Genomic DNA, 14,455 nt, shown 5'->3' on the forward strand with positions numbered 1-14,455 from the left:
AACCATGGGTATAATCCATGCTTTTTGACCAAAAACGACCCATTTTCAATATTTCATGAATAATGCATAATTTTAAAAAAGGTGTGAAAATCACCCAATATCGATCAAAACCATGGGGTATAGTCCATGCTTTTTGACAAAAAACGACCTATTTTTAATATTTCATGAATAATGCATAATTTTAAAAAAGGTGTGAAAATCAACCAAAATCCATCAAAACCATGGGCTATAGTCCATGCTTTATGGCCAAAAACGACCCATTTTTAATATTTCATGAATAATGCATAATTTTAAAAAAGGTGTGAAAATCACCCAAAATCCATCAAAACCATGGGCTATAGTCCATGCTTTTTGAACAAAAACACCTATTTTTCAATTGCCATAAATAATTGATATTTTTTCAAAAGGTGTAAAAATGGTCCAAAATCGACCAAAACCATGGGCTATAATCCATGCTTTTTGACCAAAAACGACCCATTTTCAATATTTCATGAATAATGCATAATTTTAAAAAAGGTGTGAAAATCACCCAAAATCGATCAAAACCATGGGGTATAGTCCATGCTTTTTGACAAAAAACGACCTATTTTTAATATTTCATGAATAATGCATAATTTTAAAAAAGGTGTGAAAATCAACCAAAATCGATCAAAACCATGGGCTATAGTCCATGCTTTTTGGCCAAAAACGACACATTTTTAATATTTCATGAATAATCCATAATTTTAAAAAAGGTGTGAAAATCACACAATATCGATCAGAACCATGGGCTATAGTCCATGCTTTTTGACCAAAAACGACCCATTTTCAATATTTCATGAATAATGCATAATTTTAAAAAAGTTGTGAAAATCACCCAAATTCGATGAAAACCATGGCTATAGTATATGCTTTTTGACCAAAAACGACCCATTTTCGATATTTCATGAATAATGCATATATAATTTAAAAAATGGTGTGAGAAACACACTTGTGAGTTGAGACTTAATGTTTCGTTCCGCAATGACCGAGACAATGGTGCCATTTAACCATGGTTATATGGCTTTATTTTCATTACCCAATAATCAAGATAAGAATACAAGGGAACCATGGTTTACTTTAATCACGATGAGAAGTTTTTACAATATCAAAAAAAAAAAAAATTAAACAAGTAGGTTTAAAGTTATGACGAGTAGACAAAAGAAACTGTCGTTAACGTTGTATGTCGTTCCACTATCGTTGCACAATATTTACAATATTTAAAAAAAAAAAGATTAAATTACAAGTAGGTTGAAATTCATATCGAGTTGGCTGAAGAAAATGTCGTTAACGTTGTATGTCCTTTTACTATCGTTGAATAATATTTACTCTATGTTCATATCTAGTTATATTGTTGTTCGTTACTTTTGCTGGATGATCGCTTCTCGCAGTTTATTGTCGTTGGCACCAACAACAGTTTCAACCTGAGAAAAAAAAAACGTTACTTAATCAGATGCTGAATGCTAGTTTAAAAGGAAGATATAGGCACCCGATATAGACCTCATTCGTCTTGATACAACTCTAGGGAATAACAGGTGGTGTTAAATGGGTAAAAGGGTAAAACAATAATGGTAATGCCCATTATTGTTGTTGTGTGTTTTTGTTGTTGTTGTTGTTGTTGTTGTTGTATTCCTTTTTAGAAAACTTTTCTTTTCTTTTTTTTTCTTTTTTTTCTTTTTTTTGCTTACCATTTTCCCATTCTTGTAGAGCACAAAAGTCGGCATCGCTAGAATCTTTTCGTCTTCAGCAATGTCCTGAAAATTAACGCAAATATTTGTATGGATTCCCAAAATACTGATGCAATATCAGCGAAAAGTCATAAAAATTATCGAATTTTCCCAAACTTTGTATGCATGTTTTCCGGCATTTCTTCTTCGGTGCTGGAATTATTTACATATGAATATCTTACATTTCAAGCTTGGTATGCAACATGCAACATGCAACATGCAACACGCAACACGCAACACGCAACACGCAACACGCAACACGCAACATGCAACTTAACATGCAACATGCAACATGCAACAAGCAACATGCAACATACAACATGGAACAAACCATCATTAATAGTTTTTTAATAGCTGTTTACGGTTTATACTTGATACTCACCTCATTTTCATCGACATCCACCTTAGCAAACGTAACATCACAAAATTCTTCAACTATTTTCTATGTTGTCACATACAAAAAAGTAAGTTAGCAGTAAGCAAAATAAGTAAAATAAATAAGTCAGCAATCAAATACACTTTACTGAAATTTTAACATAAACATGCGAACTCTTGCTGCGAGCTGTATGCTGAAATTTGGTTTTTCGCTGCCGTCAAACAAACCTAATTAGTATATATATATATATATATTGCCACAGTACGATTACAATATTCTTTTATGAGGGTTCGCGTTCCAAAGATAGCGGTGATGATTATCTTGGTCAACACTTTATTAACATTCCTTCATCAAGCGAACGTTTCCTATCGAGGATTCTCTTTTCTTAATTAAAAATTTCACTTAATGTTAAAGTTTATTGTTTCGTTGTGCTTTTCCTTAATGTCATTTCCTTTTTCTCGTGTAGACTCCATTGTTAGGAAACTCTCCCTTTTTTATTGCATTTTTTCAATCATTTATTATTATTATTTTCTCCAATACAGTAAATTTTATTTCTTTGGTTTTGTACGTACAGCTGAATGAAAGATAGTTTCATTCTACCTTTCTTACCTACCTTTTTAAAATAGCCTTTATTTTGTAAATTAGTGTAATAAATAAATAAATAAATAAATATAAATGTTTTTGTGGGGGTTGGGGGGGGGGGATAAGTAAAAGCATTATTAAATATTAGATTGTTACAATGACAGAACAGAGCCATAAATAAAAGATAAGAGAAACTCGAGATGATATTAAAATCATAGAGAGTAAAATTAATGAAAATTTAATAAAAGAAAAAAATGACGTTTAAAACCATGTTTGCGCAAATATTGTCGGTACGAGAATAAATTATGCGATCTCGTTAAAAAATTATAAATGCATAGGCAATTATGTTTTCCTCTTCGAGTTAACAACATTAATGTTTTTTTGAAACCTAATCTGTCGACCTTTCCGTAATAAAACATAAAAATATTTCCGTTAAGCCTTAGGAAATATTCTATTTTCCACTAAATCAACCCTCACTATTTATAGTCTTTGTGTTTCTTTTTTCGCATATCCATTAAACTTTCTCTTTTTTCCTCTTGCTCAATAGCAAATTAATGATTAAATTCATCTCAAACTTCTATAGTCGTTTACTATTATCTTTGCCATTATCATCTATCGTCTGTTGCCTTTTTGATGCGACTAGGTAGATTTACTGTAAGCATAAGATTCAAAAACAGTGACTTACTTTGAATTGTGAAGCGATTTGTCGACAGGGTCCACACCAGTCGGCAAAGAACTCAATGACAATGAGTCTACCATGCTCCTGTTGTTTAAGAAATCCATCGAAGTCACTCTAAAATGGAATGAAACATTAAAAGTTAGGACATTCGCCTTTACATTAATATTCCATTAAAGTGGGAGTTTTTTCCCCTTAGTGAATGATTCAAAAATCACAAATCTAATGGGAATGAAATCTATTTTCTCGAATCCTAAGAGTCCAAGTCCGGTATCTTTTAAAAGTAGTAAAAAACTGCTTAGTTTTTAAAAACAATGCATCAAAAAACAAATAAAACGGTGATGTAAGAAGAAGAAGACGAAGAAAGTTCACTCTTCGGTCTTGACAGGTTTTTACTGAAAAGCGATTTGTTTAAAAAAATCTTTTTCCCCCTCCTAAACAGACAGCTAGGACATATATACTGATAAGAAATAAACTCACCCTATTCTTGATTTCTCTCATATTTTTCGAGGATAAGCTACTACGTGTATTGAATATTTTTTGGGAGAAGCGACTGATGTTTTCGTGAAAATTGAAGGACAAAATGCAAATATTGAATAAGAAGGAATAAGTAATGTCATTATGTCACGCAATACAATAGTCACGTAGGAACAGCTGCCGGAAATAGACCTCTTCGGTTCTGACGTAATGTTTTCCCATTTCAGACCACATGTCATTCCCTAGAGTATCGTTTCTTTGTTTAAGGGGCTCGGTTGCACACGAGAAGACAAATGAATATGGATACAACTCAAACAAAGAATGTTATTCAATTATGACACGTGGTCTGAAATGGGAAAACATTACCCCAAGCCGAAGAGGTCTATTACGACTTGCGAGTGTTTAGTATTGAAAATCAGAAACTATTTGAAAAATAATTACCGTTGATATTGTAACGTTGTGCCTTTCCCTTTCATTCTCTTATCATACTCAACATACACAAAACCAGTCGACTCACTCGCACACACACTAGCCTCGTGCTCTAAGTTACATTTTATCCCCCACTAGGGGAGGGGTACGTCAGTCGCTACAATATGCTGCTTCATAAATTTATGAAGATATCAATTTATTAAGATATCAATTTATACTTTAACGTATTTTTGTATCTATCGCATACTGCTCGATTTTATCAATGAGAAAAGTGAAAAGAGAGCACAGAGGGAGGAAATAAATAAAAGGACTTCGATATTGGACTTGCCTACCATCTCGAAATATTCTGCCATAATTGATAGGATGAATCCAATGCTTCGTTTGCACCATGATTATGTTATAGCCGCCATCTTGGTTGAGTTGAACAAAAGAATTGTAAAAAATGATTTCTTCTGTGTTATCTCAACCAACATGGCCGCCGTGTCTTATACGCGATATAATCGCACCCAGAAAATATGCGTTTTTGAACAGGTTTAGGCTTGTTAAAATACTAGAAATCTTTGACAGAAAACAAAATCCAATGTTATTGGAAATATTAATTCCTTTCTTGAACTATTTCAAGTGTTTTTAGATATGTACAGCGCGTAGAATTTGAGAAGAAAAAATCTTTTTAAAATACTAGAAATCTTTGACGGAGCGTCATCGGTCTTAGTTCTATTCATATCTCATTGGTTGATTACCCAGAAGTCGTTTGGGTAAACGAATATTGGTAAACAAAACATACACTACATAACCTGACTGTCTATAGTTGGTTGAACCATCATTTATCTAAATAGGCTCTTCCAATTAGTAGGATGCTTGGGATATTTAAAAATTGAAACTCGCGAGATTGCACTTCCAAGGCCATCAGTATTCTTTACGTCACTTTCGCTTTACATCTTAGTTTCAAAATGAAATAAATTTTCGTACCCAGAATGATTATATATTTCTTATTTATTGATTTTTAAGAAATAATAAAAGATTTGCAGTCTTGATCCTTGGTAATAGAATGAGTGAATAGACAGCAGATAAAGTTTGTTTCATAAAAACCGATATCGATAATGCTGAAACATTAAAGAATGTATGTTGACAAGTTTCGTAAAGTGATTAGGATGAGGTGCAAGCGTCAATAGACCTGATGATGCATGACTTGTTTTCCAAAAAAATTGCCCCAGTCCGTAAACTGAAATTATTATATTTCCTCTTTCGTTTTCTCAGCATAAATTATACTATATTTTTTCCCCTTCCTTTTCCCCATTTTAATGGGTTCAATGGCAAATTTATTCGCCCTTCTTTGCAGTCTACTTAAAAAGATACTGAGCATAATGTGTACTCACATATTTTCTTCTATATTCTGCACCAAAAATGAATTTAATACTTGGGCCATTCGCACCCCTCCCCCCACGTGATGCTTGTGCTAGCATCTACTTCGTCATCACATTACAAATCAAATGTCAAGCGAGGGGATTGTTATTACAGAATACTCTATAACTGATCGACTTAGTGGGTTCTTTCTTCGTGTGTTGGCATGTTTTATCTTTGGTGCTCACTCTTAACAGCTCTAGTCTTGCAAACCGTGGCTGGTACGACGGGTAAGTTAACATCGTGACTTATAATAGGTAGTGAATACTTGATCGTCACAATGACCTTACATTTCAATGGTAATCAAGACCAATATATTTAGCCCTTAGCGTGTTCATTTCCGTACTGAGCAAGATTGAGGCCATTTACTGCTAAACAAAAAACTGTATTCAAATATAATATTTTATTCGATAGAAAATAACGTATACTTTTAGATATATATCTTGTTCTTCACTGGTGATAAAATACTATTGCGGTCGAGTTTCCTTACCTTAGCGTGCAATGAATATATCCGTGAAACACTAATTACTAAATTGTTCAAAATAGTGCTAGTTAAGCAAAAGAAAACAATAGAACTAGCAAAAAATAGTGTTAGTTAGTATTACTAATATTTCACGGATATATTGTTTGCAGTCTAGTAGTCGATGTCAGCATGCATGGTTTATTTGTATGATCGAAAGTGCTGTCATTCAAAGCTCTTGACATTGCTGGGTCAAAGCATGTTCAAGTCAAACAATCAAAAGATCTTAGGATTTAACGTCATTTAATACTGTTTGCAAAGAACTATCAGTGAATATTTATAAAATTAAGTAAGGTTTATAGTCTTACCTTTTTCTTTATAAATTGATAGGTTAAGACTTTTGCGTTGATTTATTATTATTTTCTTTGGGTAGAAAGCATTTACGCTTTTACGACATTTGTCCAATTTTTTTATATTGTAAAAAAGGCTGGCTGGTAATGGATAGTTTTATTAATATTAATATTAATATTATTGTAATTTATTCATCCATGTGTGATCCCAATCAATCCCACCCATCCATCCCATCCATCCCATCCATCCCATCCATCCCATCCATCCCATCCATCCCATCCATCCCATCCATCCCATCCATCCCATCCATCCCATCCATCCATCTGGTATCATCATCATTTCTCATCTATTCAGTCTGGCCAAGAGGAAGATACGCTCTTCTCAAGCCCACTACTGGCTGTCCTGATGGATGGAAAGGCAAAGGATGGCTTCTCCAGGATACAGAAGACACCAGTCCAAGCAACAACAGATCTGAGATCCTACACATTGATGGATACGTTTCCCCAAGCTATGTCATTCGATCTTTTTGTGTTAAGACAGATACTAGTCAAGGACCTAACTGGCCACAAGGTAGTGATTTCGAAGTAAAGATGTTTTCAAAATGAATTAAACTACGATGATTAAAGAGGCATAACCTTGCGCAACATTGCTGTGGTGTCGTGGTGCATCAAATGGGATGCAAATTGCTGTGATTTATCTCTGCATTTTTACGGTCAGCGCGGTTTTGCTGTCATTTTAGCTTTATTATTTTCCTATGTCATACCTTGCGAGCTTCTCTGCCCTGCACTACCTTGCTCTGCCTTCTCATGACTGTTATGCTGTGGTCTGTTTCTTTAATTTTTATCCTTCTGTGAAGTGCTTTTCTGTTGTCACTAGAAAAAGAAAAAGAAAAAGAAAAATATATACACCAAATCTCAAAAATTCTGACATTTACTCGGATATATATAAATATATATAAATATATATATCCCCATATTTCTTTTGTATTGTCTTGAATAATGAGAAACGGTATTAAATAATCGAGGCAAGAAAAAGAATGGTGATATTATATATTTGTATATATCCGATAAATGTCAAAACTTTTGAGATTTGGTGTGTGTGTGTATATATATATATATAGAAAAACCAAAATTCCATTTTGCTTTTTAGGAAGGTATTGTATATACAGAAAAAGAAATGAAAGCAATTTGACTGGATTAAGAGCTGGTTATATCAAAATGAAACATGAAACAACTTCCAACAAAGACACAGCAAAATACGTTAGTTTTAAAGACTGGATAAAGTTCTCGCTGAGTTCAAAATATAGTCATCTCGTACTGTACTTCCAATGCATGATCAACGGAAACACTACCGTCCCAATCTCGTTACCGATAACCAAACCATTTTATCTGCTGCCTTATGGGTCACGTGACTGTCAACAAGTCAAATGGATGGTAGCAATAACTGAATGGATCAAGTACCACACACGTGACTATAATGATAGTCATGAAGTATCTAAAATAGCACCATATCACGAAGTTGGTGACATCAATCAAGGGAATCACTATGTATTACTGCTACTATCAAAGTAAGTTCACGGTTTTGACGTCACTTAAATTGCCGTTCCTATGTGACCACCCATTTTGCTTCCAAAATGCAACATTACTTACCAAATTAAAATTTTTTAAAATTGAATTTTGATAAATTTTGATATGTTTTTCTTTTTATTATCGTTTTTTCCTCGTCAATTTTAATGTTAATCATGTTTGTACTGTATGTAAATTGTATGGAGAGGGAATATCAATTGGGACGAAAGTTCTGTTTTCTTCGTCAGTCACAAAATTTGTATGTCTCAAGTTTTATAAAATGTATATGTTTATATTGTGACAACTGAACGAAACTAAACTAAACTAAGACCACGGTGACTACTACAAAGGGTTTACCAGGAATTAGAGGAAAAGGAGGGGTGACTGTTACTAACGATATACTGAGAAATTCGAGCAAAAGGGGGGTGAATTGTCACCCCTTTTACCACCCCTGAATCGGCCCCTTTGTTTGCTACGATTCAGCTGAATGGCATATATGCTATTAGCTACAGGTTGCTGAAATTAATTGACGGATTGATCGAACTGAAGACGAGTTGTATGGAATAAGTCTAAATAGATGAATGATCAAAGGTATACTTGGATAGTCATTATTCGAAGTATTTAGCTTATTATACCAACCTTTACAGGTTGCAACTACACTCTGACAGACAAGAAAGGTGTTTTCCAGTCCCCTGGCTTCCCTGGTAAATACCCGGATGGACAGCTGTGCTCGTGGAGGATCATGGTCCCCGATAATCACACCGTACGTGTTCACTTCACTCACTTCTCTTTGGATGAAAACGACACACAAGATGTTTTAGAATGGTACAAATCTATCAACAGCTCATTCCAACTAAAAGAAACTCTACATGGATTTATACAGCCCTTCACTCTTACGGAAACCTCTGACTTATTATTCAAATTTGTTTCAAACGAAGAAGGCCACACTTTAGGATTCAGAGCAGAGTATACTGTATTCATACCAGGTGGTAAGTAGATCCCTTTTCTCATTCGGTAAATACCGCAGTGTTTTATGACTAAAGACTCATCTGCACTGGCTTAGCCTCGCTCAAGAGCAAATCATTTGCAAAAGTCAACTGTAATGTAAAGAATGTTGGTGCAGGGACTTTAAGGTTTGCAAAATCTGCGACGGCGACGTCTACCGGAAGTGTAAACAACTTTACTTTGGGGTTTCGCGCCTTCCAATTTTGTCTTCCCTGTGAATGAGTTGACTTTACTGATAAATCTGATAATCTTCAATGACCAGAACCCCAATTAGAAATTATTTACACTTTTGGTTGACGTCGCCGTCCATCTTAAAGTCCCTATTTTGAAATCCCACGGACTTTTAAGTGAAGTCGGCCTGTATGTACTGGTATCTTGGTTTCGGTATCAAAATTGTTGATAGATTTGATTAGAAATGCATTTGGACTATTTGCTAAAAAAAAATACAGCCTATACGAACAAAATGCTCTTTTCCTTTCCAGAAACAACACTGGAACCACCTTCTTCAACACCAGAAGCATCTAATTCACCTACCACTAATACTAACACACCCATACCAACAGAACACATATCAGAAATAACAACCGAATCCACCATGTCTAGGAATCGTACTGCATTTGCCCTTGAAGCTCAGTGTAAAGGGGTTGGCACGATTGTTGTCATAGTGATACCACTGGCTTGTGTGGTGTTCGTCGTCATCGTGATCATCATTGTTGTGTACCGATATAGGTTAGTTAAGCCAATGCTGTCAGTTATAAAAGTCATCGATCATTATTACACTCATTTATTCTGTTCTGGTTTGATTTTTATCGCGTCATGCTGGCATTGAAAGGAGAGCCCAGACAGCGAATAAGCCAAAAATCGTGTCTCGTAAATTTTACTCCGATATTATAGACCAGTTTTCGTATGGCTGTAAAGAAATCGGTGCCGCATGCGAGCCTTGCCTCGACCCTCATGTTTTCTAGAACTTTGATTGGGGGATTTTTATCTCGCGCAATGTGATTGGTCTGGCAGTGCCGTGACATTGGCGTGACCGTGTCCATCCCGTGTTCGTGCCTGTTTTTGATTGGGTGGAGATTAAATTCTCACAGCTGATTGGGCTGGCGTCTGCCTTGCCGTGTCACGACCGTGTTCGTGCCTTGAGCTTTTCGCAGTCATACTAAAACTTCTCCATATATCTTGGTACAACTCTGTGCTTGGCTCTATGTGTAGAATAGGTGTGTATTAACGATTCTAATGTTCTTTTTTCTTCTTTTTCATTTCGTTTCTTTAAAAAAACAATAATCATAGATTAGCACGATCAAAGGGCGAAAAGAAAGAAGAAAGGTAAAACAATAAAATTAGGTTTCTCATCCGTCTGCTATTCTAGTTCTTAAAATGTTTTGAAAACCCTTTTTTATCATCAGGATAGAAGACAAAATAGCAGCGAATCCAATCTATGATCAGTAAGTCTATTATCACTAGGAAATGATTTATTATTATTTAATAGTGTCATCTCATATTCGTACCAGACCCGTTGCAACATATTCCCAATACAGTTCAAAGGAGAACAAGACAACAGAATAGACCAGTTTCGAATTCCAAATTACCGCTGTGTTCCTTGATTACAGACTCATTTGCACAGGGTTAGCCTCGTATCAGTGTTTAAATATTCACAAATACCAACGGTAAAGGAAAGAATGCACACAACTTCAACAATACAAACACTTTGAAACTTGACGGACCTTGACTAGAACACGTGAATATTCTGCACAAACTCGAGGCTAACCCTGTTAAAATGAGTCTGTAATCAGGAAACACAGCGGTAATTGGAATTCGAAAAGGGTCTATTGTTCATAAGGGATTGAAATTCTTACGACAAGAGTAGTCTATATTATAACCATTTTCAAACCAGTGTTTTATGTGTTTTGTTAGAGGAGATATTTTACTGACCGAACGAGGAAGCATAACAACAATCAACACGACCATGGACTTCAATGGCGGACAAATGTACCAAACGCTATCACATGATCAAAAGACAACAACAAACGACGAATACCATAGTGATTGTCAGATGTACCAGAGTCTGTCACGTGACCAGAAACCCGGATGTGACGGTCGTAAAGAAATGGACGACCCGAGTACGGACTTTGGGCGCCCAACATATCATGAGCTGGAGCCCGTGGACCATAAGGTCCCTGACGTGGTGTACGGTGTGTTAGAGGGACCAGATCCTAACGATGGACCATCAGGTGATCAAGTGTACCAGGCGGTAGATGAAAACACTACCCATGAACCTTTTTACCAGTATACGGCCCCAGGTACCATGGTAACGCAAAATCACTTGTATGACAGGTAATCATGATCGTGTCACGTGACTTGGGTAATGATTCGGAACAACAGCAGACATTAGAGTTACACTCTGTTGCCTTCAAACAAAGGTCTCTTTTCTCATTCATTAAATACCAATGTTTTTTATGACTAGACTCATCTCCGCAGGCTTAGCCTCGCAAATCATTTGCAAAAGTCAACTGAAAAGTAAAGGATGTGCAACTTGAACAATATCAATGTTTTGAAATCACACGGACTTTTAATGGCTAAGCCCGTGCAAATGAATCTGTGGCCCGGCCTCAAAATCAGCGGTATGCCAACGAATGCGCAACTGGTGTATTCGTGTTGCATGCATTTGGGTCAGTTTCTATACATTTATTGTAATGACCCAACTGCCTCGACTTGAAACGAAGGCAATAGAGTGTAACTCTGATACATCTCCATTGGTTATCAAGCATTATATCAAGGCTTTTTCTAACCGGAAGTATCATATTATCGTGATATAAACGTATGATCATTTTGATAACAGTTTTTTTCTATCTTGTTTAGTTTCACCTGAGAGCAAAGGGAGCAAGGACAATCAAAGTGGATATAGAGTTTATCCGGCCCATTTTTGCGTTTACTAATTGTGAATTGTCAATCGATCCATGCAATGCATATTTTTATGATTAATTCTTATCATTATTCTCATCAAAAGAACATGTTGAGGGCTGATTTTCAACTAAAAATACACCAACATATTTTGGTCTATAAAGACTTCGTTCAATCCTTCATAATTATCAGTTGTTTAAAACAAAAAAAGCGAAAAGCCATATGATTATTGTAATACTTGCAATTGTATATATGATATAGGTCATGTGCAAATATATTATTTCAGATTGCTATTCTGACCGAGTTTTAATGGACATTTTATGAGTTGGAGGAGAGGGGAGGGTCAGGGAACGGTACACTAAAATCTCAGCATACAATGCATTCAACCCCTTCCCCCTCCCCCCCAACTTACTGATTAAAACTTCCTCTCCTCCTAGTTTCCGGTGCTTTATGATGACTGACGTAGAGCCTCAAGCATCAATACCTAAGAAAAATATCATAGATTAAAAGAAAGAAACTGCTAAAACGATAGCTTCATTCGTCATTCAGTTCTGTTATGATTCAGTTCAAGAAAGGATATGACACAATCGATTCAGTCTTTTATGATCTTTTCACCCTGACGCCAAGCTCACTCTAGCAGTTTACGCAAGTTGGAGACAAATATTCTAATTGTGATTCAAAGGCATTCAAATTTGCATTCCGGAATATCTGATTCGGCTACATCACTTTATTGCGATTCCACAGATTTCACAATAAATTAGCTTTTCATTTACTTGCAATATATTGATTCATATCTGGTTGTATGATTCAGTACTGAAATCTTGTTTACAAGCAGGGCCGGTTTAAAAAAAAATCTTGCATGACGTTCATATTGTGTTTAGGAATGAGGAACATGATGTGTCATGTTTGTTACTATCGATATTGTTGACCGATACTTTAGGAAATAATTTTTTGAACAGTTTCGCAAGTAATTTTTGAATGAGATAAAGGGTGTCAAAAGATGACTCATTTGTAATTGCAAAACAAATCGGAATAGCGATAACCAGCTTCTGCTTTCATTTTCTGTTATACGCTACTTATTCTAAGCAGCGTGTTACAGCGTATTACTCATGCATGTCTTCTTGGATATTTTCTTTGTTTTCGTGGTACGAACGTGCAATAATAATACATTGTTCTTCCATGGCCGGGTTCCATGGTTGGTTAACGGCATAAATTATATTCCTAGGGAGAGGGAGGCTCAAAAGTACGTCAACTGAGCCTAACCTGATCAACTTCTTATTACAAAATCGAATAGTGTTTACCTCTAACAGATATAATTTTTTCCAATAAAAAGATTTCAGTTTTGAAATAAAGATTGAGAAGTAGTGCCCCTATTTTGTCTGTCTCACCGCACTCTACCCCCGACAAGTGCCTCGTACGCTGACCCCGTAACAATACGTCACAAAACACTGACAAGGCTTTAAATAACTGATCTGCACTGAAGACCGTCTTACTTCAGTTTACATACAATGTCTTGGCATTTGATTTTAACACTGCTTCTTCAAGTAGTTGGTAATACAGGTAAGTATACTATGCACACTAAGCAGCAAGGAAACACAATCTGGATGAGAAAGCTTTTCTTCTCAAATCGAAACAGCAGCTTTATGCAACTTGATTTCTATTTCCGCTATAGAAAGTGAAGTGCTTGAAGATCTTGAATTCCGACTTCAGCAGACTGTAGCAGATTCGTTGCTTTCACTAGCAAAAATAATATTGTAATCCCTTAAAATTCACTAGATTACTTTTAAAATATATGGTGTAAATTTAGACTAGAGGTCGACTAGAGATCGACCGATCAAGCTTAAGTGAGCCTGAAAGCTGAAATCCTTGTATTTTTAAGAGGATTTTTGATATTAATAAGGTAACATCAAACTTGAGTACTGCACTTTTCACAGGATTTACGCGATAAACAGTTGCTTTAAAATTTGAACCAAGCCTATATATAAGAAGTTGGGAATTGACTGTGTAACCATGCGGGATTAATCAGTGTAGTCCATCAATGGATATCGAAATAACTGTCATCCTTTAGGCTATGTGCACACTATACCCCCCGGGTATACCGGATAGCAATCGTTTCGGCTCAAAAAGTATACCGGGCAGGCCTTGTGTTCACACATGGAACTCTTGTTTTTGGAGTGATTTTTGTATTGAATAGATGTTGCCCCGCTCCTGTTTCAAAAGTGATACATATTGTATCGGATAGGTTTTTGTGCCGATTAAAGTGCAGTATGAACAGCACGATCCGGTACGTAGCCGGATTAAGAGGTTTGAGTAAGAGAAGGAGTGGTAACTACTAGTATTAAAATCCAAAATGCTGGCTCATGCTCCATTTCACGCCTGCTCACATTGGGACCGGGAATACCATGTGCCGTTTTAAAAAGCTATCCCGTAGTGTGAACATAGCCTTAGACTTGCTGAACGCAACCTCTACAAGGTACATAGCTCTGC

At 35.8% G+C, this 14,455-nt stretch overlaps 2 protein-coding genes and 1 long non-coding RNA gene across 3 annotated transcripts; 1 reads left to right on the plus strand and 2 right to left on the minus strand.

Annotated features, from left to right (window-relative positions):
• Positions 1 to 1,076: 1,076 nt before the first annotated feature.
• Positions 1,077 to 3,985, minus strand: LOC116301290 (thioredoxin). The gene is made up of 5 exons (XM_031710326.2): positions 3,860 to 3,985; positions 3,389 to 3,496; positions 2,128 to 2,187; positions 1,707 to 1,772; positions 1,077 to 1,442 (listed from the first exon to the last, which is right to left on the minus strand). The coding sequence occupies exons 1-5, from the start codon at positions 3,878 to 3,880 to the stop codon at positions 1,380 to 1,382; spliced, it is 318 nt and encodes a 105-aa protein (XP_031566186.1). The 5' UTR covers positions 3,881 to 3,985; the 3' UTR covers positions 1,077 to 1,379.
• A 3,920-nt stretch (positions 3,986 to 7,905) lies between these two features.
• LOC116301292 (uncharacterized) lies at positions 7,906 to 12,494 on the plus strand. The gene is made up of 7 exons (XM_031710330.2): positions 7,906 to 8,064; positions 8,710 to 9,051; positions 9,550 to 9,796; positions 10,358 to 10,393; positions 10,474 to 10,512; positions 10,982 to 11,401; positions 11,927 to 12,494. The coding sequence occupies exons 1-7, from the start codon at positions 8,043 to 8,045 to the stop codon at positions 11,934 to 11,936; spliced, it is 1,116 nt and encodes a 371-aa protein (XP_031566190.1). The 5' UTR covers positions 7,906 to 8,042; the 3' UTR covers positions 11,937 to 12,494.
• On the minus strand, positions 9,839 to 12,444 carry LOC116301295 (uncharacterized). Its single transcript, XR_004197718.1, has 2 exons — positions 12,381 to 12,444; positions 9,839 to 10,334 (listed from the first exon to the last, which is right to left on the minus strand). It is a non-coding gene; the product is annotated as an uncharacterized LOC116301295 (long non-coding RNA).
• Positions 12,495 to 14,455: the final 1,961 nt, after the last annotated feature.

The sequence above is a fragment of the Actinia tenebrosa genome, unplaced genomic scaffold (assembly GCF_029948245.1).
Source record: "Actinia tenebrosa isolate PJP-AT-01 unplaced genomic scaffold, QUT_ActTen_1.0 PGA_scaffold15__27_contigs__length_11533743, whole genome shotgun sequence".
Classification (NCBI taxonomy): Eukaryota; Metazoa; Cnidaria; class Anthozoa; order Actiniaria; family Actiniidae; genus Actinia; species Actinia tenebrosa.

Excerpts from the sequence above, each read along its gene's own strand:
- LOC116301290 (XM_031710326.2), bottom strand. The coding sequence starts at position 3,880 with ATGAGAGAAATCAAGAATAGG. Across the intron at positions 3,497-3,859 it reads TGAGAGAAATCAAGAATAGG|AGTGACTTCGATGGATTTCT; the intron begins GTGAGTTTATTT and ends ATTCCATTTTAG. Across the intron at positions 1,773-2,127 it reads TGGATGTCGATGAAAATGAG|GACATTGCTGAAGACGAAAA; the intron begins GTGAGTATCAAG and ends GTTAATTTTCAG.
- LOC116301292 (XM_031710330.2), top strand. The coding sequence starts at position 8,043 with ATGTATTACTGCTACTATCAAA. Across the intron at positions 9,797-10,357 it reads ATTGTTGTGTACCGATATAG|ATTAGCACGATCAAAGGGCG; the intron begins GTTAGTTAAGCC and ends CAATAATCATAG. Across the intron at positions 10,513-10,981 it reads GCGAATCCAATCTATGATCA|AGGAGATATTTTACTGACCG; the intron begins GTAAGTCTATTA and ends GTGTTTTGTTAG.